At 41.9% G+C, this 21,050-nt stretch overlaps 3 protein-coding genes across 3 annotated transcripts in view; 2 read left to right on the top strand and 1 right to left on the bottom strand.

Moving 5' to 3' along the window:
- Nucleotides 1–12,989, top strand: part of ppp2r5b (protein phosphatase 2, regulatory subunit B', beta) — a 20,554-nt gene extending 7,565 nt beyond the window's left edge. The window contains exons 3-13 of the mRNA XM_030779753.1: nt 1,527–1,628; nt 2,353–2,445; nt 2,829–2,959; nt 3,271–3,330; nt 5,333–5,441; nt 8,286–8,339; nt 9,115–9,165; nt 9,399–9,518; nt 12,065–12,192; nt 12,434–12,535; nt 12,821–12,989. Of these exons, the coding sequence (XP_030635613.1) occupies nt 1,527–1,628; nt 2,353–2,445; nt 2,829–2,959; nt 3,271–3,330; nt 5,333–5,441; nt 8,286–8,339; nt 9,115–9,165; nt 9,399–9,518; nt 12,065–12,192; nt 12,434–12,535; nt 12,821–12,989 (1,119 nt within the window). The remainder of the gene's footprint in view (nt 1–1,526; nt 1,629–2,352; nt 2,446–2,828; nt 2,960–3,270; nt 3,331–5,332; nt 5,442–8,285; nt 8,340–9,114; nt 9,166–9,398; nt 9,519–12,064; nt 12,193–12,433; nt 12,536–12,820) is intronic.
- Nucleotides 12,990–16,643: 3,654 nt separating this feature from the next.
- LOC115816253 (glycoprotein hormone beta-5-like) lies at nt 16,644–17,400 on the top strand. The gene is made up of 2 exons (XM_030779219.1): nt 16,644–16,844; nt 17,212–17,400. Exons 1-2 carry the CDS (start codon nt 16,644–16,646, stop codon nt 17,398–17,400), a joined length of 390 nt encoding a protein of 129 aa, XP_030635079.1.
- A 752-nt stretch (nt 17,401–18,152) lies between these two features.
- Nucleotides 18,153–20,644, bottom strand: gpha2 (glycoprotein hormone subunit alpha 2). The gene is made up of 4 exons (XM_030779220.1): nt 20,561–20,644; nt 19,075–19,210; nt 18,563–18,747; nt 18,153–18,257 (listed from the first exon to the last, which is right to left on the bottom strand). Exons 1-4 carry the CDS (start codon nt 20,642–20,644, stop codon nt 18,153–18,155), a joined length of 510 nt encoding a protein of 169 aa, XP_030635080.1.
- Between the last annotated feature and the right edge of the window lie 406 nt (nt 20,645–21,050).

The following is a 21,050-nucleotide window of genomic DNA, read 5'->3' on the forward strand; positions in this document are numbered from 1 at the left end:
ATGAGAACACGTGAGAGAGAGAGAGAGAGAGAGAGAGAGAGTAGAGGAGGAAAAGGGAGAGATACAGCCAACAGACAGAGTATCAGAGGATTCACCAGTGAGTGGATGAGTGACAGTTAAAAAATAAAGCAAGAGGTAGACATATGGGTGAAAAAAAACGTGACTTTTGAAGTTCAGAACCCAACAAAAAAAAGACTGTAGATGGTGTACGCATAAAAGGAAAGAGAAAACCAATGGAGATCAGAGAGAAAAAAGGAGGACACACACACACACACACACACACACACACACACATATATATATATATACACATACATATAGATAGATAGATAGATAGATAGATAGATAGAACCATCACATACTCATGTCCCCAACTGAAGTTCAAACATCCTTCTCATAGAAGCTAGACACCCGGAGCTTAAAAAAGGCGGGAAAGGAGAGGTTTGAGAAAACAAAGAGAAGCGGATACAGAGATTGGTTTAACGGTTCAGAGGGAAAGCGTCGTGAGAAAGGAGCATTGTCAAAATGATGTCTGTCTAACAAGTCCGCGTGGAACCGCTCTCAGCCGCAGGCCACGGGAGGAGGAGGAGGAGGAGGAGGAAGAGGAGGAGGAGGAAGAGTAGAGCGGATTAGAGGAGCACAGGAAAAAGAGACGGCGATAAAGTCCTCATCTAACCCTGTCTTTCATAGACCGTGATTATGAAGTAGAGACGGGAGACGGAGAATGAAAGAGAGATGGGTTGGGATTTGAAGAGTAGAATGAGTGGAAAATTAAAAGAAAGCCCCCCTCCTTTAGGAGCATAGGAAAGCAGGTGTCTATTCACCCAAAGACCACTAATCATAAATAACTAATCGTGAAACAGAGAAGGAGAAGATATTAATAAGGACGGCGGGGAGAGGGGAAAAAAAAAGAATAAAAGGGGATGAACACAGGTAGGGGACGACAGACGCGCAGTTAGTGAACAAGAGTCAGGGAAAGAAAGGAGAGAAAAGAGGAGGTGTGGGGGGGCTGAAAAAAGGATGAGTTGAGTGAGGGAGAAAGCCTGGATGAGTGGAGAGAGAGAGAGAACGAGAGAGAGAGGGAAGACCGCGTGGCGTGAAATAGAGTTCTCAGAGGAAGCCGGTGTGTTTGAGGTCAAAGTGTTTTTTTTTCCCCTCTATTGGAACGGCAGCGAAGGCAAATCAAACAGAACAGTAACACAGCGGAATTGTTTTATTTCGGCTGTGATATTCACTGTAGCTGCTCAATGTATCGTTCCTTTTATTTTTTTTTTCGTTTTTGGCTTTTCTTTTTAATCTATCGTATTCTTGATGCGGAATTTGAAAAAAGAGTTTAATATTTTGGACGATCCGAATGAAATTAGAATGTGTATCAGTGCAACGTTCTTCTGTACCAACATAGTCCTTATGGAGAGTTAATAAGCGCCGTTAAGACGGTTTTTGTTTTGTGAGGTTGGTTTGGGTGTTGTTGAGATTCGTTAAGGTGTTTTTTTTGTTTGTTTTTTGTTTTTATTTCTCTCTCACAGATTTCAGTGAACATCTTCCGCACTCTCCCGCCCAGCGAGAATCCCGAGTTCGACCCCGAGGAGGACGAGCCGACGCTGGAGGCCTCCTGGCCGCACCTACAGGTAGCCCCGCCCACTCCGCGGCAAAAAAAACCGTCCCTGTCACCCCGCGTAAACGCCCGCACACCCACCCATCCGACAACCGACTGATGTTTATCAAGTCAGCCGCGACACAGCATTTTTTTTTTTTTTTTCCTCCTGTTCACATTATAACCCCGGGCCCGCGAGTGAAGATTCCTGTTTTTCTTTCTTTGTTGTTGTTTTTTTTTTTTTTTTTTTTTTTTTTAATTTTACAACCGTTGGGTTTGTCTGGCGTACGTTTTTTTTTTTTTGTCCGCCCTCTTTCACATCGGTATGTATCTCACTCTTCATCTTTACTCTGTCTGTCTGTGTTCTTTTCTTCATTGCTTATCAGACTCGTGCATCTCTCTCTCTGTCTCCTGACAGAATATGAGGTTCTTCCTTTAATAAAAGCAGGGTTGCCAAACACATGGTTTTGGGTTTTTTTCCCCCCATCAAACCATTCTTACAGAATTCTTTATTCTCACCTTTCACTTTAATCCTACGCTGACTGACCCAAAACAGACAGATTCAAACAGTAGTTGGCTGAATCAGCTGAATTTCAGTTGTAGCATTTGTGTTTGTGTTTAGCTGGACCAAAAACGAGTGAGAGAAGATTATCAGTCTAAAAGATGAAGGGAAACTGGTTTAGCTGGTGTATGAATTATGACTGGCTGATATGTGAAACGCGTCTCCCTCAGTAAAACGCTGTATCTTGTATCTTTAGCTGGTGTACGAGTTCTTCTTGCGTTTCCTGGAAAGCCCTGATTTCCAGCCCTCCATGGCCAAACGTTACGTGGACCAGAAATTCGTCCTTCAGGTAAAAAAAAAACATCCGTTCAACATGTCAACGAAGGAAACTGCATTTGCGCTCAACATGTCTCTGTGCACGTGGATCTCTGAATGTAGTGTATGCTTTTTTTTTTTTTTTTTTAAATCCATATGGTCTTGGCGTTAGAGGTATTAATGCATGTCCTTTTTCTCCTGCTGTATCAGTGTATGTGTTTACGTGCGTGTGCGAGTGTGTATCTGTATGTATACATGCATTTTTGTGTCTCAACTTGAATGATGCAATGGGAAGCTGTTTCTAGTGTTTGCATATGTTTGTTTATACTTCAGGATGGTTGCTGTGCGTAGCTTTCAGTAAACATACATAACAAGGTGACTCTTTGTTTGTGTGTGTGTGTTTGTGTGTGTGTCCAGTTGCTGGAGCTGTTTGACAGTGAAGACCCCAGGGAGAGAGAATATCTGAAGACCATCCTTCATCGTGTCTATGGCAAACTGCTTGGCCTGCGAGCCTACATCCGCAAACAGATCAACAACATCTTCCTCAGGTACACACACGTGCACTGATACATAAGGCCAGACACGCACACACACGCACACACACACACGCACAAGCCCTCACACTCACACAGATAAATACATACACACAAAACACGCGTGTGCGCACATGCACACGCACACACACACACAGACACACACACACACACACACGTGCACACAAACACATACAGATAAATACACATGTGCGCACATACACACACACACACACACACACCCTCACACATGCACACACACACGCACACACATACATAGAAAAAGTGCTTGTTTTATGTGACTGAAAGTCATTTTAACCCGGCAGGTTCATTTACGAAACCGAGCATTTCAACGGTGTGGCTGAACTTCTGGAGATTCTGGGCAGGTAAGTCTTCCTTAATAACTTAAAATATCCATTGACAACTTCAAAAATCCATCAATAACTAACAATATCCATCAGTAATGTAAAATATCCATAACACAGGATTGGTATGCAATCTTGACAGCTCCTCAGTCGTACAGTCTGTACTCTTATTAAGAAGACAAGACTGTTGTTTCAGACAGCTTTCTTGTCTTGTCTTTGTAACGAGAACTTGCATTGCACAAATTTGCATGTACTGAAATCTTTCTGTGTGGTAAAACTCTAGGGAAACACAGCCGTAGCCAATAAATGTATTATTTAGTTTGAACTACGTAGGTGTAGTTTAAGCTTACTCACTATGATTATGTAAGAAATGATATGAAACTATAACTGAAGTTCACTAAATGACTGGTCTCTGTAAGAGAACAAGTCTTCAAAAAGCGTATCAAGTCATTGAAGACTAAGCGATAGTTTTTGTGTATATATAACAGTGATTACTTGAGAGATACTTATAAGCAGCATGTAGCCTGATGAGTCAGGCACTTAACAGGCGTGCGCACATTAACACTGTATGTGTTTGACCTTTCCTTGTTTTGCCTCAGTCTTTTAGCGCTTAGTTAAAGTACACTGTCATTTAAGGCCACGCTGTGCGGCCGGTGTGACTGCCCCACAGTTTGTTTCAGTTTAAACAAAATGGTGTCTGTTGCTCTGTTTACTTAAAAGCATCAACAAAGAGAGCGCGAGAGAGAGAGAGAGAGAGAGAGACAGAGAGAGAGAGAGAGAGAGAGAGAGGAGGGGGAAAAGAGAGATAGAGAGAAGGAGAGAGCAGATGAGTCAGAGTGCGGGAGGAATGGAGGTCTACTTTGAGGTTGATGCTAGTTGTATTTTTAGTACCACCCACACATTCCCTGATTATACATAGTCATAGAGAAGATGGACAGAATGTGCTAGATGGAGAGGGAGAGAGAGACAGAGAGAGAGAGAGAGAGAGAGAGAGAGCTGTAGATGCTGAAGAGAATACTCTTATCCCCTCTTTCACCTCTGTGGCCTCTTTAATCTTTGGTCCTCAAGGGGCCTGAAAGGGCGGAGAGAGAGAGAGAGAGAGAGTGAGAGAGAGAGAGAGAGAGAGAGAGAAAGAGGGAGAGGGAGAGGTAGCAGGTGGAGTGAGAAGAAGTTGTAAGCGAGTAATTGTAAAACTTAAAGGGGAACGAGGGAAAATCAGAGAATAAATAAAGACGGAGTGAATGAAAGAGAGGAATACCTGGAGGGGAAAAGAAAGAAAGATGAGGGGAGGATGTAATATCAAAAAAAAAAAAAAGAAAAAAGACAGGCCCTTAATCACCAGAAACAGAAACGAGAAGATAGAGAATGAGAATTATAAAGACAGACAGAGTTGAAGGAAAAAGGGGAGAAAAAGTGAAAGACAGAGGGAGTGAGAACGAGAGAGAGAGAGAGGGAGAGGGAGAAAGAGAGATTTTGGAGGATTGGTACGGGGGTGGAGAGGCTTAGCGGATGAACAGAACTGTGTCGAATGATCGTATAGAAAACATCATAAGGTGTGTCGGTACTAATCCAATTTTCTTCACTCTCTCTCTCTCTCTCTCTCTCCCTCTCTCTCCCCTGTTTTCTCTCTGTTCCTCCTACTCACTCACCCTTTTTTTTTCATATTTTCCTTTTTTGCTCACATTTTCTGTCTGCTCCTCTACCTCCTCTGCCTCTTATCTTTGTGAACTTTTCTCTTTTGCCCTATTACTCACCACCGCCTTTTCTCCCCTAACATTTTTATGTCTAACACCTTTTTTTTCTTCATTTTTACCTCTCCATCTTCCATCTTTGTCTTTTCTTCATTTTTATTTCTCCATCTCACGCCTTTCTTTTTGTTCTCCCTCTTCTTGATACTCTTCTGTGGCTCCTCGTCTTCTCCATTTTCTCTTGCCTGCAAATTCTTCATTCTCTCTCTTTCTCTCTCTCTCTCTCTCTCTCTCTCTCTCTCTCTCTGTCTCTCTCTCTGTCTCTCTCTCTGCAGTATCATTAATGGTTTTGCTTTGCCACTGAAGTCGGAGCATAAGCAGTTTCTTGTGAGGGTCTTGATCCCCCTTCACACGGCCAAATCTCTCTCCATCTTTCACGCGCAGGTCAGTTATCATACACACACGCACACACACACACACACACGCACGCACAGTGAGTGTCTGTTGAACTTTGAGACCTCAGCATCAGGGTGATTGCACAGGATGAGACGATGCAGAACTCAGACAAAACTGATTGGCTTTCTGCGTTTTTCAAGCACAGAGGAAAACTGTCTGTTGTTATGGTCTCCAAAATGTCCCTTACAGCATGTATCAGATACTGAAAGGGTAGAGCAACTCCTCTGGCTTCCTGGCTCTCAGACTAAGCTATTTTCATAGCTAATTACTGTATTTATTCCAAGGCTGCCATGACTATTAATGACCACTGGAGGGCACTCATTTGTCACATTTTTATCGGCAGTTCGCAGCTCGTGAGATGTTGTAACATTGATGATGTTGCTCTCCATGTATGTTGGTGTTAACATACGACCAATCAAGTGTGTATTCATTTCATAAGGGTTTTTCTGTGAACACTCTCCCTTCAGCTTGTGTGTGTGTGTGTGTGTGTGTGTGTGTGCGCGTGTGTGTGTTTTTGAAGCTTGTCCTACATTCCTCCACACTCTTTCCCCTGCCGATATCTCTCCATACATAATTTAGTCCCTGTGCTCTGAGCTGTTTACGGTTATCACACCCTGCGAGGACACCCTGGCTCTCCCAGGGAAAGGCTTTGGTTGGACGGACCTATTTTTCACTCTCCTTTATCCTACACGCTCCTGCACGCAGTCTTGAGTGTAGAATTAAATGTTAGCTATGGATTTCTTTGCCCGTAAGTGTCGGTGCCGTAATCTATCACTTAAAACTACGAAGATGTCCCGCTGCTTTAGCGATCCTGCTGCTGTCGCTAGCTTTGCGCGCAAACGGTTTTCTGCCAACAGTAACGTGTTCTATATGTAGCGGCGGTAGAAATGAACTCTTTTTGAACCGTGAGAGCTGTAACATGGTTACAATGATTTTTGTTTGCACAGGAACGAGTGATAGCTAAGTGCTGCGGCTTTACATTTGGCGTTTTAGCGATTAGCCTCCAAAGAACTCGCTGACTCCAGGGATGACACCCAAGACTTGGCTCTGTCAGTGTCTCGTCTCTCACGCGTTGGCACTTTGTCCAAGGCCTTCAACCCAAACATAATTTCAAATTCAGACTCAGTATTTACTCTGAGCTTTGTCTCATCTCTCCTTAATCCCTCCAAAATCCTTAACTTCATACCGGTCTGTTAAGATAATCACTTCTTGTAACCGTTGGTAGTTACCTTTGTCCCGCAGACAATCCGGCATGTGTGCATGTATATCTGCAGACTGATACTCATACACAAAAAGTGAGATACATTACCTGATTTAAAAAACCAAACAAAAAAATAGTTAAAATATCAGTTCCAGGAGGTAAAAGACAAGCAGTGAAATATGAACCTAGAGTTAAGTGGAGAGAGAGAGAGAGAGAGTGTTGGAAACATTCTTTCTGAATCTAAGAGCGTCTCCCCTAGGGGACAGATGTGGAAGCTAGGTGACATCAGTCCTTCCAAGATAAACACACACCTACTGTTGCCAAGCCAACATTTCAACCCGGCAACGTGCCTGGGTGAAAAGGCAACCGTTTGTAGCACAAATTACGAGTATACAAACACACCCACAGATACGCATTCACATAAAGAAAGACATGTAGACGCGCACACACACACGCACACTCACAAAAAGACACGCACACAAACCTGATTGTGGTTACCTCCTTTTGGAAAAACTTGCCTTTTCCGATACTTAGCCTGTAATCCCGTGGGATCACGGGTCTACGACTACTTTGTGTACCTTCACTCCCGGGAATGCTCTGTACCTGAGAGGGGGAGAGAGCGAAGGAAAGAAAGACACAGTTTGAGTGTGAATTCAGTTTCCATTTTTGCCTGCATTGATTCATCAGAAGTTTGAGAAAGAAATTTGTTTTCCAGTAAGTACCGCAGGTTAGGTTTTTTTTTTTCTTTTTCTTTTTCTGTCGGCAAAAATAACTGTCCCTCACACATAACACATAACACCTAATCCTGTTATCCCTAACCCACATAACCACAGTCTGTAGGCTTTGTAATTTCTCATTTACTGGTATAAAAACTCACTCATTATTTAATTAGGTCTGCTAATAAAGTCAAGCGTTTTATGACTCATGCATTGTAAATGTCAGGGTAGCACTTGTGAGGCAGCGCTCACGACAGTGTAGCATTCGTTACCGTGGTGTTTATAATGCTAACACACTCCAGTTCACTCAGAAAGAAAATATGACATTCTCCAACCTTCAAGCGTCATTATAACTGTCATAATGACTTGAAGTGTCCTGTTTACCATCAGTCGAATTCTAACCATTGCATTTCGGTCTGGTTAGTTCTGTTCTGTTAGGATTTATTGACGAACAAAAGGTGAATGTGGTGTGAGCCGTGACGGGTTAATGATGCTTTTGTTTGCATTCATTCTAGAATGGTGTCTTAATGAAGGCCACGGCTTTTTAACAGAGTAAAATCAATGCGATTGATCAGTGCTTTGGTTAGGGTAGAAGGATTAAGGCCCTCTGCCTTTGGCCCCTGGTGACTTCATTTCGTTGAATCATTTTACTAATGTTGAATGCATGACATTACCGCTCATACACCCAGATACAGCGCTCTCTCATCAGAAGCACCTCTGGGGTAAACCCAAGACATTTTCTTTTTTTACGTTTTACTGAGAAAATGTGTTAAGGAGGATGCATAGCTACACACTCAAATCAGGTGTGTGTCTGCAGACACACACACACACGCACACACACAAATACACAGGTGTCTAATGGGTGTGATTGACTATAATTCTCATCAGTGTTTGCTTGTGTGTTTTACTGTATAGCTGGCCTACTGTGTGGTGCAGTTTATGGAGAAGGATGCCACAGTCACGGAATATGTAAGTCACTCTACACAGTCTCACGCCAAGCCTTATCAACCATATCATATTAAATAATCACGCCAAACAAAACCTATATCACTGAGACAGAGAGAGAGAGAGAGACAGAGGGAGAGAGAGAGAGAGAGAAACACACATCTCACACAACCCCAGCTCAAACATAATGGTTTCTTCAACCCCTCACATTTTCCCTCACATGAGAAATGGATCCCTTAATCCAGGTTTTGATGAGTGTGCAGGTTTTTTTTTTTTTTTTTATATATATATATATATTTTCTCATGCACCTGTAAAATGATGGATGTGTGAGCACGTTCCACTGAGATATATCGATAACAGACTTTGCTGTGTTGGCATTGTCACGGCCCTCAATATGTCCCCACCTCCCCACGCTCTTACTCATATGCCATGAATGTATGGCTAGGTTCATATATTACCTGTGGTGCTGTGTGCTGGACTAACAACAGATGGACAAACGATGTCCTTTTTAAGAGCCCTGTTGAGGGATTAAGCGCCACCTAATGTCCGACAGTTGTATTGCGCTTTACCATTCGGGCGGCGTTTTTATCACGTTGTTTGTGAATAACTGAACCAGGCATGTACATACCCCTATTTGCATTTAGTCTTTTTAGTTTAATGAAAGTACGCTCAAATTACTTACAATATTATTACATGTTGTCATAGTTAGTGTAATTTACTGCAGTTTTATTCATATCCAAACCTGTCGCCTAGCAACAGATGACGATTTCTCTTTTATTCTGTTTTCTTTCATATTAGATCATCAGAGGGCTGCTAAAATATTGGCCCAAGACATGCACTCAGAAAGAGGTGAGAATATTGGTGGAGGATATTATGTCTCCATAAAATGTTAAATCAACTCTGAATTTTAAATGAGAAGAGTCTATGAATTAATAACATTCCACTGAACTGGGTTTTTTTTATTGGAGCGGTTGAGTTTGAGTGTGCGGCTTTGTGTTAAGGTATGTGTGTGTGTCTGTTGTTGTACCTGTGGAGGTATCGTGTGCAGGTTTGTATTAAGTGTGTTGTGTGTGTGTTTTCAGGTGATGTTCCTGGGTGAGATCGAGGAGATTCTTGACGTGATTGAACCGTCCCAGTTCATCCGCATACAGGAGCCGCTTTTCAAACAGATTGCCGCCTGCATATCCAGCCCACACTTCCAGGTCAGTACTTTTCACCGTCGCTCTGTCACGCCGTCACTCTGTTACTCTATCACTGCATCACTCCATCACACCATCAGCGTATCACATCACACCACATCACACCACATCACATCACATCACATCACATCACACCACACCACACCACATCACATCACATCACATCACATCACATCACATCACATCACATCACACCACACCACACCATCAACATATCACATCACATCACACCACATCACATCACACCACGCCATCAACATATCACATCACATCACATCACATCACTCCATCACACCATCAACATATCACATCACATCACATCACATCACTCCATCACACCATCAACATATCACAACACATCACATCACACCACACCACATCACATCACACCACACCATCAACATATCACATCACATCACATCACTCCATCACACCATCAACATATCACAACACATCACATCACACCACACCACATCACATCACACCACACCATCAACATATCACATCACATCACATCACATCACTCCATCACACCATCAACATATCACATCACATCACATCACACTACACCACATCACATCATCACTTTATCACTCCATCACACCATCAGTCTATCACATCACAGTTACTTTATCACTCCATCACACCGTCAGTCTATCACATCACAGTTACTTTATCACTCCATCACACCATCAGTCTATCACATCACAGTTACTTTATCACTCCATCACACCATCAGTCTATCACATCACAGTTACTTTATCACTCCATCACACCGTCAGTCTATCACATCACAGTTACTTTATCACTCCATCACACCGTCAGTCTATCACATCACAGTTACTTTATCACTCCATCACACCATCAGTCTATCACATCACAGTTACTTTATCACTCCATCACACCATCAGTCTATCACATCACAGTTACTTTATCACTCCATCACACCGTCAGTCTATCACATCACAGTTACTTTATCACTCCATCACACCGTCAGTCTATCACATCACAGTTACTTTATCACTCCATCACACCGTCAGTCTATCACATCACAGTTACTTTATCACTCCATCACACCGTCAGTCTATCACATCACAGTTACTTTATCACTCCATCACACCGTCAGTCTATCACATCACAGTTACTTTATCACTCCATCACACCGTCAGTCTATCACATCACAGTTACTTTATCACTCCATCACACCATCAGTCTATCACATCACAGTTACTTTATCACTCCATCACACCGTCAGTCTATCACATCACAGTTACTTTATCACTCCATCACACCGTCAGTCTATCACATCACAGTTACTTTATCACTCCATCACACCGTCAGTCTATCACATCACAGTTACTTTATCACTCCATCACACCGTCAGTCTATCACATCACAGTTACTTTATCACTCCATCACACCATCAGTCTATCACATCACAGTTACTTTATCACTCCATCACACCATCAGTCTATCACATCACAGTTACTTTATCACTCCATCACACCATCAGTCTATCACATCACAGTTACTTTATCACTCCATCACACCGTCAGTCTATCACATCACAGTTACTTTATCACTCCATCACACCGTCAGTCTATCACATCACAGTTACTTTATCACTCCATCACACCGTCAGTCTATCACATCACAGTTACTTTATCACTCCATCACTCTCTTGTAACATCTCTCCGTCAGTCCATCACTTTATCACACTATCATCACTCCATTACTCTGTCAGGCCATCACTCTATTACTACATGACACTTCACTCCTTTTCTTCATCACACCATCATCACTCCGTCACTCACACCCATACAGTAGGCTTACTCTGTTCCTCTCTTTCGGTTCTCATTTGGAAAACACCTCTGGTTTCTTGTTGTCAAAAAGACACGTTTTGAAACTTTTTATTTGTTTGGAGTGTGTAAACTTGAACTTACACAGAAGCATTCAACCCCATTCATTCTCTATTCTGGAAACAGCTATACTTGTGGCAGTTCCCAACCATAGAATACTGTAACCGTATCAGCAATGGTACTCTTTGGTATTTAGACATATTGAGCTTTTCTGATTAGATGGTTTACTCCTCCTGTGAGCACTGTTGGGATTAATGTCATAGTAGTGCTTTTAGACCTTATTCAAATTCAAGTCCATTCAGACAGAAAAATACCTTTCCTTCATCCAGTGACCTTCAGCGTGCCATAACGGCACCGTCCCGTCTACCACGGGACCCGTTCACTCGGAATGCAAAGCCGAAAAAAGAAATAAATACGCTCCTGGCAACGTAATGTCGATATTGCTGCATTGTCTCTCTCTTATATATTCTCTCTCTCTCTCTCTCTCTCTCTCTCTCTGTCTCTCTCTGTCTCTCTCTCTCTCTCTCTCTCTCTCTGTCTCTGTCTCTCTTATATATTCTCTCTCTCTCTCTCTCTCTCTCTCTCTGTCTCTCTGTCTCTCTGTCTCTCTCTCTCTCTCTCTCTCTCTCTGTCTCTCTCTCTCTCTCTCTCTCTCTGTCTCTCTCTCTCTGTCTGTTTTTTTTTGCTCAGGTTGCAGAGCGGGCTCTGTATTTCTGGAATAATGAATACATTCTCAGCCTGATAGAGGAAAACTGCCAGGTTATTCTGCCGCTGGTGTTTGGAACCCTCTACAGAGTCTCCAAAGAGCACTGGAATCAGTTAGTAACTTTTCACTTCTCACCGTCAATCCTCAGTGCTTAGTCCTACAGCAAAATGCCTTAACCCACCCCTCCAAAACTCTCCAGTCGCCGTAAACTTTGTCCTCATCTCATCTGCTCCTTTAAATTTAGTCCTCTTACTTCTGCTTCGACTTCAATGTCTCCACCTGAATCTTAACTCATATAGGGGACTCCCTGGTCTATTGTTGGATTTTAATCTGTTTTGTTGTTCTGACCCCAGGACGATTGTGTCTCTTATCTACAACGTGCTGAAGACTTTCATGGAGATGAACAGCAAGCTCTTTGACGACCTCACTGCCTCGTATAAAGTGGAAAAACAAAAGTGAGTTAAGTTGTTTGGATGCGTGTGTGTGCATGTAATGCTTTATAAACAGCTAGTGGAACTGGTACTGAAGGTTATAACCAAACTTTCCTTCTCCTCATTCATACGTGTCCTCTTTTTGTCTTTCCCACCTCTACTCTCACTCTATCCACACTTCATTTCTCTTCTCTTCTCTTCTCTTCTCTTCTCTTCTCTTCTCTTCTTCTCTTCTTCTCTCTTCTCTTCTCCTCTCCTCTCTTCTCTTCTCTTCTCTGTCTGTCTCTCTGTCTGTCTGTCTGTCTTTAGAGAGCTGAAGAGAGAGCGTGAACGGGCTGAGTTGTGGAGAGGGTTGGAGGAGCAGCAGGAGCGTCGGCTGCAGAGCCTGGGAGAGGCCATCCGGAACCAGAAGAACCTGCAAGAGAGAGAGAACCCGTCGCCCAGCGAGCCAGAGACCAGTGCTGCCAACACCACCTAAAACACACTCACACATACACCTATACATACACAGAGAAACATACACATAAAAATACAGCCAGTGCAAATACAGAACGTACCTGCATACAAAAATAAGTATAAACACATACATTCAACTCAGACTTATCCTGGAACTAGATTTGTGAACAGCAACACTTAGAACATACACACGCATGCATGGACGCTCTCTCTCTTTCTCTCGCTATCTCTCTGTCTCTTTCTCTCTCTCATACACACACACATATATACACACACACACACACACACACAAACATACATAGACCCATACACACAGAGCGTATCAAACTGCAAGAAACAGAAATTAGACCTACAATGTTGAGACAGAGCACACACATTCACATTCACTTACTTTATTCTGACACCCAAAAACATGCATGTGGTACACACACTCAAACACACACACACACACACGCAAACATATCACATACACGACACACACGTACACACACACACACACACACACATACACACACTATTATGGATGAAAGCCCAAATCTTCCGATCAACCACACTACAAAAAAAATATGTTTCCGCTGCTCACTCTTATCTCTTCTTTCTCTTGACATTTCTCTTCTTTTTTTTCTCTGTCTTTTCTCTGTCTGTATCCCACAGTCACGCACTTACTCTGTCTCCCTCTCTATATAATCATATCCACACACACACACACACACGAGACGTTCAGGTAACACGAACATCGACACGCGCATCATGCTCGCATGATATCCAAATTTTGGATGCATACAGAAAGGCACACCACAACACTACATCCAGTCGGAAAATTCTAGAACTGGTTCTAGCTCACTGGGGTTCAGCTGGAAGACCCCCTCGTTCCATATCGACCAACGGACTTCATGTACTCTCTCAAAACGTGCAGGAGAATGATGGCGACAACGGTGATAACGATGATAACGATGACACATATGAAGATTATGCTGTAAAAGTAATGATTATATGGTTCTACTTCTATTGCTTATTCTATAAGTACAACTTCTACTGCTACTACGACTGATGTTTTTATATATATATATATAAAAATATATAATATCTATGTCTGATTATAGTGTTGGTGGGGGTAATCTAGTGTAGCACCTCTTAAATAAGACAGAAGTATGCTGCTAGAGCAAACATGTTCTGGTGTGACAAATACCATATTCTAGTCTGTTCTTATTCTGGGATTAAAAAAAAAAAATGTGGAAAAAACCATCCAAAATATATTATTTTAGCAATATTCTCATTAGTTTTGGGAAAACATATTTCAGGAGGATTTCAAACAAACAAACAAAAAAAAAGTAGAGGAAGAAGAAGAAGAAGAAGAAAAAAAGTCCTCGTCATCATATACTTTGTCTGTACTTCTGTGCATAATTTATAGACTGGATTAATTTATATTTTTAATTATTTTTTAAATTATTACTTTGAATGTTGAGTTGGTTTGTTGATGATATTTATGATTTTATGAGCTGTTATTATTTGTATTTTTCTCTGGAATCATGACCTTAATGGAATGAAATGACGAATAGGCATTGGCAGAAAGTGACTATGAATACATGGAGAGCATGAAGGTGTGACAGGGAGTAAGTGTGTGTGTGTGTGTATGTATATGTGTGTGTGTGTGTGTGTGTGTGTGTTGCTGTTTAAGGATATGTACAGAGTGGCAGGTCAGTGTATCTCCAGTTCAGAAGAGAACAGGGTTTCAGAAGCAGAATGTAACACTATTATTGATTGTGCTCTCATCTGTCAAACAACAACTGCAGTTGCTTTTTACTGGATTTCAAGCACCAAAATGGGTTTCCAACACTTGTCTCTGTTTTCATGCCGAGGATAAAGAGCAACTCTGTCACTCATTCAAATAGCTCTTTATTTATATACGTGACCTGTCATTCTCTCTGTCAGATTTGGAAAGGTTCTCATAACTTATAGAGTTCTGGAATCATCCGTGATATGAGACAGGAAACGGTAGAGTAGTGAAGGCAATAATATGGTTTGAAAATGTATGGATACGTAGCATCACTTAAATTAGACTTGCACTGTCCTCTTGATTGATGTTTTGTGTTTTAACATAGCAATGTATTTTTTGCGGGGGAAGGGGCCAATGGCTTTGGGATATGAATGTATAAAAACTGGGGGAAAAAAAAAACAAAACATGGAGACCTGTCCTGAATAACTTCACATTGAAAAAAAACAAACAAACAAACATTTGGGCGTTATATGTCTTTTTTTTTTTTTTAAACACACACACACACACACACACACGACATCTTTAGAGTTGTAAGCCTGTATGTTACATCACCCTGCATGGCTCTTAAAAAGGTTTTTATCAAATACAACTCTTTTCCATAGTTTCACCAGAAAATAAAATATAATTGTAATGAAAAGTTAGGGAATACTGAAGAAAAAAGTAAGCAAAAGAAGAAAAAGTTGGGGGGAAAGGGAAGAATCTCGTTTTATTCGGGTTCGGCTTGTCTTTGGAGGGGGGGCATTATTATTTGCTCCTTAATTTCTAGTTTAATTATCTATGACACTTTGTTGGCGTCGACAGTAGAGAGAGCTCATTCAAATCAATTTTAACTTTGACCGATGTTCTCAGTTACCTGTCACTATTCGTTTCACTGAGTTCTGTCGGTGGTTAAATGGGAATTTCATTTTAATTGCAATGACGTCAGAGTGTCCGGCCATTAAATCCAGTTGAAAATATCAACAAGACACCTCGGGAAGATAAACCCATGACAGGACAGTTTGTTGGGGATTTCCAGAAGAACACGACTTGAGCAACACGCTGAAAATACCAAGCAGTCAGTGTCTACCTGGAAGTTTTATCTTCGTATTAGTTTATTTTGTTTGTTTTGTGACGGTTATACGTTGTGGCAGTGATTAACTTGAGGCTCTTTCTTTCGAACTGAAACTGTCCGCAAGGCGAAGACACCATCAAACTGGAACAGGTCATCGAACAGGTGAGTAACCTAGTTGTGAAGGCATCTTAGATCGTAGAGTTTAAACACAGAATGAATTATAATTTAAAAATTCCCTGTAAAGGGATAACTTTAAGCTTACCGTCTAATAATGCAAAGTGGTGGAATTAAACGACTGCGCCTGCTGTTTTAGCGGTCAGGCTATTCAGGTCACTCGTGTGCGAAGATACCTGCGCCTGCTTTAAAGGGGCACGTGCTTCTGTCTTGCCAGTGGAACAGTTTTCCTTGCACACGTGGGCACCAGTTGAAGAAATGGAATGGGTGCTAGGCTCGCGTACGGTATATCTACCAGAGCGCTTTTGGATTCAGGGATTCTTTGTTGAAACTGCAAAATACTGTTCACGTTCTGATGAATCAGCAGAAGAGCTAAAAATAATTATAGAACTTATTTAGCTGAATACACAACAACAGTTGTGTACAATTGACATTAATACTAATATCAATACCAATATGAATACTATTATCATTGTTAAATATTATTATTAGTAGTAGTAGTAGCAGTACTAGTAGTAGTGTTAACAATGATACTACTACTACTACCACTAGTAATAATGACACTGCCACTCTTGCACTTGTTCACTGCTGATTTAATTATTTTTTATGTTTTTTCCCCCCACAGTCTAAGGTGTCCACTGCAAAGAGAGCCAGTCTGTATGTCCTCTTTCAGAATGTGTCCCCGTGTCTACTTCATGACCTCTTTGACCTTCTGGTTCCTGATCGCCGGGGTGACCGCGTCCGTCGTCGTGTCGGCCCTGCACAGTTTCCGCGGTTGCGCAGTACGGGAGTTCTCTTTCGTGGCACAGAAGCCAGGCTGCAGGAGCCTGCGCGTGCAGACAGAGGCGTGCTGGGGTCGCTGTCACACCTGGGAGGTACCGAAATACTGGCTCCCGAATTCAGTGTGAACGAATCCACACAAGACCGTGACCCGAGTAAAGCCGTGACAGACTGAACTAACAGTCAGTTACACTGCTACTAACATGTCTAACAGCTGATACTGACAATCTGATCACGACTGCCGGCATACTAACAAACTGTGTAACAAACTGATGACAGCTTCGTATTAATACTGAGAAGACTGTAAATTCAGGGCTTAGTGATGACTCTCTGGGGGTTTTCTGTAGACTGTTAAACTGAAGCATGGTTCAGCATTTTTCGTACGAGTAAATGGGTTCGCGGTTGGTGGGGTTTCGACCGTGAGTGTGAATGAAATGACATTTTTGATTTGTTCTCGTGCAGAGACCTGTGGTGGGGCCACCGTATATCCAGAGGCACCACCGCGTCTGTACCTACAGCCGGATGCGTTACGTGACTGTCCGTCTGCCGGGTTGCCGTGCCAACGTATCCCCCCTGTACCATTATCCTCAGGCTCTCCAGTGTGAATGCACCGTCTGCTCCACCAACCATACTGAATGTGAGACCCTTTGAAGACACGCAGACACACACACACACACACACACACACACACACACACATATATGTACACACATACATACATATGGACTGAATGATTGATTGATTGATTGATTGAAAACAGACAGACACTTATTTGCAGTATTGATTTTATTCTCCTTTTTTATTCCATTTCCAGTTTTAACATGTAATTTGCACTCATTTAATTCAATTAATGCATGTACAAAAATGCAAGTGTTCAATTCATAAATATAAATTAAGTACGTACATTCTTTTTGTCATAAAACAGCACAGGCATTAAAGTCTAGTGGTTTAGAATATGGTTTTTTTTTTTAATGTCTACTGATGCGGTGTTTGCTGTGTCAGTTATACTAGTTTGTGTGGTTTGTGGTTCATATGGTTTACGTGCAGAAAACTGGGTCTTACAAACAGAATTGTTATAAGTTCAAGCCTACAGAAAATGCTTTTAGAAAAAGATTTTTTTTTCCAACTGGTTTGTTCAATAGTCTTTCTGACAAGCTTTCTGTTAATATTGATATCTACTTCACTCTGTCATGCATGCGTACACACACACACACACACACACACACACACACACGCAAGCAAACGCACAAACCCCAACAAACCGAAGCAGCAATAAACCAAAACACACACTCTGTGTATGCAAGATCAGAAATTGATTCTGTCAGTCACTGTGTACACTGTGAAACCATCAGCTCTGAGACTTCTTCTAAAGGTCTCTTTGTATATAACCCATGACACACGCCTCAATATCGAGACTTGCGACACATGTCACACCGACAGGCGCGTGCTGTTAAAATCTCAATTTCTTCATGGTGATGCCGTCGAGGGCAGGTCAGACGAACTTTGACCTGAGGGAATAAAAGGAAGAAAATAACAGGCCTTTGTGCATAATTTTGTGAGATTAACGTTTGCATCTACAGTATATTGTAGTTCTTCTCACTGTAACAATGTTTTCTCGAATTGGTCTCAACTCTCTCTCACCAAGCAACAGTAATAAACCTTTTCAGTACATCACGCTGCAGGAACGCTGTGATATATCTAAGTGTGACAATCTTTTAACGTTGTCTCAATTTTGGCTCGTGGTGGTCTCGCTGAAGTGTCACTGTGACTGGTGTCGTCTCGTTTGTATCTCATTTATGTCTCGGTGCTGTACCTTTGCATCCTTGCTGATGGTGCAGCAGCGAGAAACAGAAGTGATGTTGTGAGTGAAATTGGAGGCCACCAGGACTGAGTAACGAGAGGGGAAGGCGCTAGACTCGCAGTAACCCACACAGGCGTAAACCACATGGGTTCCATGACATGTCCCCTTTCTGTCACTGCGGATGGTCACATTAAATGCTAGAGAGGGGGAGACAAAAATGAGAACAGTGTGTGAATGTGAACCTACATTACATAGCATGAAAGTCTGCTCGATATTACACTGTATGGAATTTTGATAAACTGTGTGTTTGGTTTTTTTTGTTGGATGCCTGAGAAATTCCTTGTTTCTGATATGTCACCACTCATGCTAGTCAGTCTTGCGTCTGTCGTATATGCCTGACTAAAAAGTCACACAGGTGGCATAGTCCAATACCACCGCAGTACATGTTTCAATGAACACTTGCATGAATGTGCTGCAAGTATGGTTTGCGTGTGTGTGTGTGTGTGTGTGTGTGTGTGACTCACGGTAGAGGTGACAGCCCGGAATAGGTCCCTCGGAGCTTAAGCCGGATGGAGTCAGAACCAGAACCAGCAGGAACAACATTGGCAGGACCCACACCAAAAACCCTGGGATCACACAGCGAGACATGGATGTGGTGTCCTGCGTTTGAGAAACATACAGCAAGGTTACACACCTTATCAAACAGTTCACCATCAGTTAAACGTATTCAAATGGCAAATTGTTCACGACCAATGACTGTTTAAATCGTATTTTATATGCGTCGCATTTCAAAATGTGTTTGTCTCTGTTGTTCGTATGTCGTAGCTGTTCTATTTCCAAGCAGACATCGTCCAGCAGCAAAAATTCGCTTAAAACTTAATACATCACAAATTCATATTCTGTGTTTACTAACTTGGTGTGTCTTTTATATGGTCAAGTGTTGTGTCACTAGTTTATTCTAGTCTCACTTATACCTGTATATACGTCATAAAATATTTTTATTATCAGGCTTTGTTTGTTAAACCTTTGTGATTTTCTAAAAGTTTCCGTAATATCACTTTGATGAGTATGATGTCAGAACTATTAAGAAGTTTCCAGGGAAACTTCTGAATGCTTATCCTGGAACATACTTAAAGACCCTGTAAAGCATGTTCAAGCCGCAGAACATCCAGAGTTCAGTGGATGTACAATAAAACTTTGTGACAATAAAATGGTTTGGTTTGTTTGGTTTCTGTGAAAAGTCTCACTGCGCCAGAGAGTGAATCAATGTTGCTATGTCATAATGCTCTGATACTTCAGCATTCTTGGATACTCGACCAAATCTACAAGCCAACCCAGAGGAATTTGGCCAAAACTTCTAGAATCTTCTAACTGTTTGTATAGTTTTTTTCCCCCTCAACTAAATTTACTCTTAACATCTTTGAAAATAATGAAGACAGTAGTCTCGTTCATGAGCTTCATTGCCCTGAAGACGTTTTTTCTCTCTCTCTCTCTCTCTCTCTCTCTCTCATTCGCTTCACCCTTTCACTTAATTTGACAAGAATTTGTTTGTCAAATACAAAGACAGGTCTTCACCATTCTCTGAGGTGAAATCCCCTTTTCAGTTTAGCTCCTCTTTTTTTTTTAGCACATAAGCACAGAACAGCCTTTATTCCATCATCAGAGTCTCTCTCTCTCTCTCTCTCTCTCTCTGCCACCCACTCTTCTATTGACAGAATGGCTGCAGGTATGATATGTGTGTGCAGGTAATCGATTAGAAATGTCTATAGTTATGTGTGTGTGTGTGTGCGTGTGTGTGTGCGCGGTGCCAAAAAACAAACAGACTCCCCCAGTAAAACACCTTCTGACTCGCGCCAAAGCACTAGCCTCCGACGCCGACCCCACGATATTTACCGAGTGACCCCGGCCGTTTCGCCCTGGGTCCCTTTTAAACGTTTGAATAATATTGACACACACGTTAAAGTCATCTTTTCCCTAAGATATAAACTTTCCCCTCGGCGCGGAACCGACCTGACCTCGACTTGCACTCGTTCTTTCCAGCTCCGGCGTTGGAGGGGCGGCAAAGGCGTTCCAATTATCGCCTTGGGACGCCATTATTGGGGAGGGCACATCAAATTGCTCTCTCAATCAGACGGAAATTTCTCACTTTTCCCCTCAATTTAGCTGACGGTTTCCATGCCTTGGCCTGTTTGGAGCGGGTCTGTGTTGTGCTTGTGTTTATATGTCTTAACACTCTTATCTTTTGGCACAATGCTTTAATTGCTTCACTGGAAATAAGTAAAAAATGAACACGAGGCAAAACTTACTGTAAAAATCATTGAAGATCATTTCTTAGAACTATTCAAAGGTCTTCAGCGTGACTTATTTTGGTACTTCGACTTGTTGCTCAGGGAGGCTGAGTCACTGACACAAATTCAATCTGTTTGAAAGTCGTTTTTGAAGATTTTTCTCAAACGCGTCCAGAGACGTAAAACAATGCATTGGATGAATCATAGCGCCA

This window comes from Chanos chanos, chromosome 7 (assembly GCF_902362185.1).
Source record: "Chanos chanos chromosome 7, fChaCha1.1, whole genome shotgun sequence".
NCBI classification, from domain to species: Eukaryota; Metazoa; Chordata; class Actinopteri; order Gonorynchiformes; family Chanidae; genus Chanos; species Chanos chanos.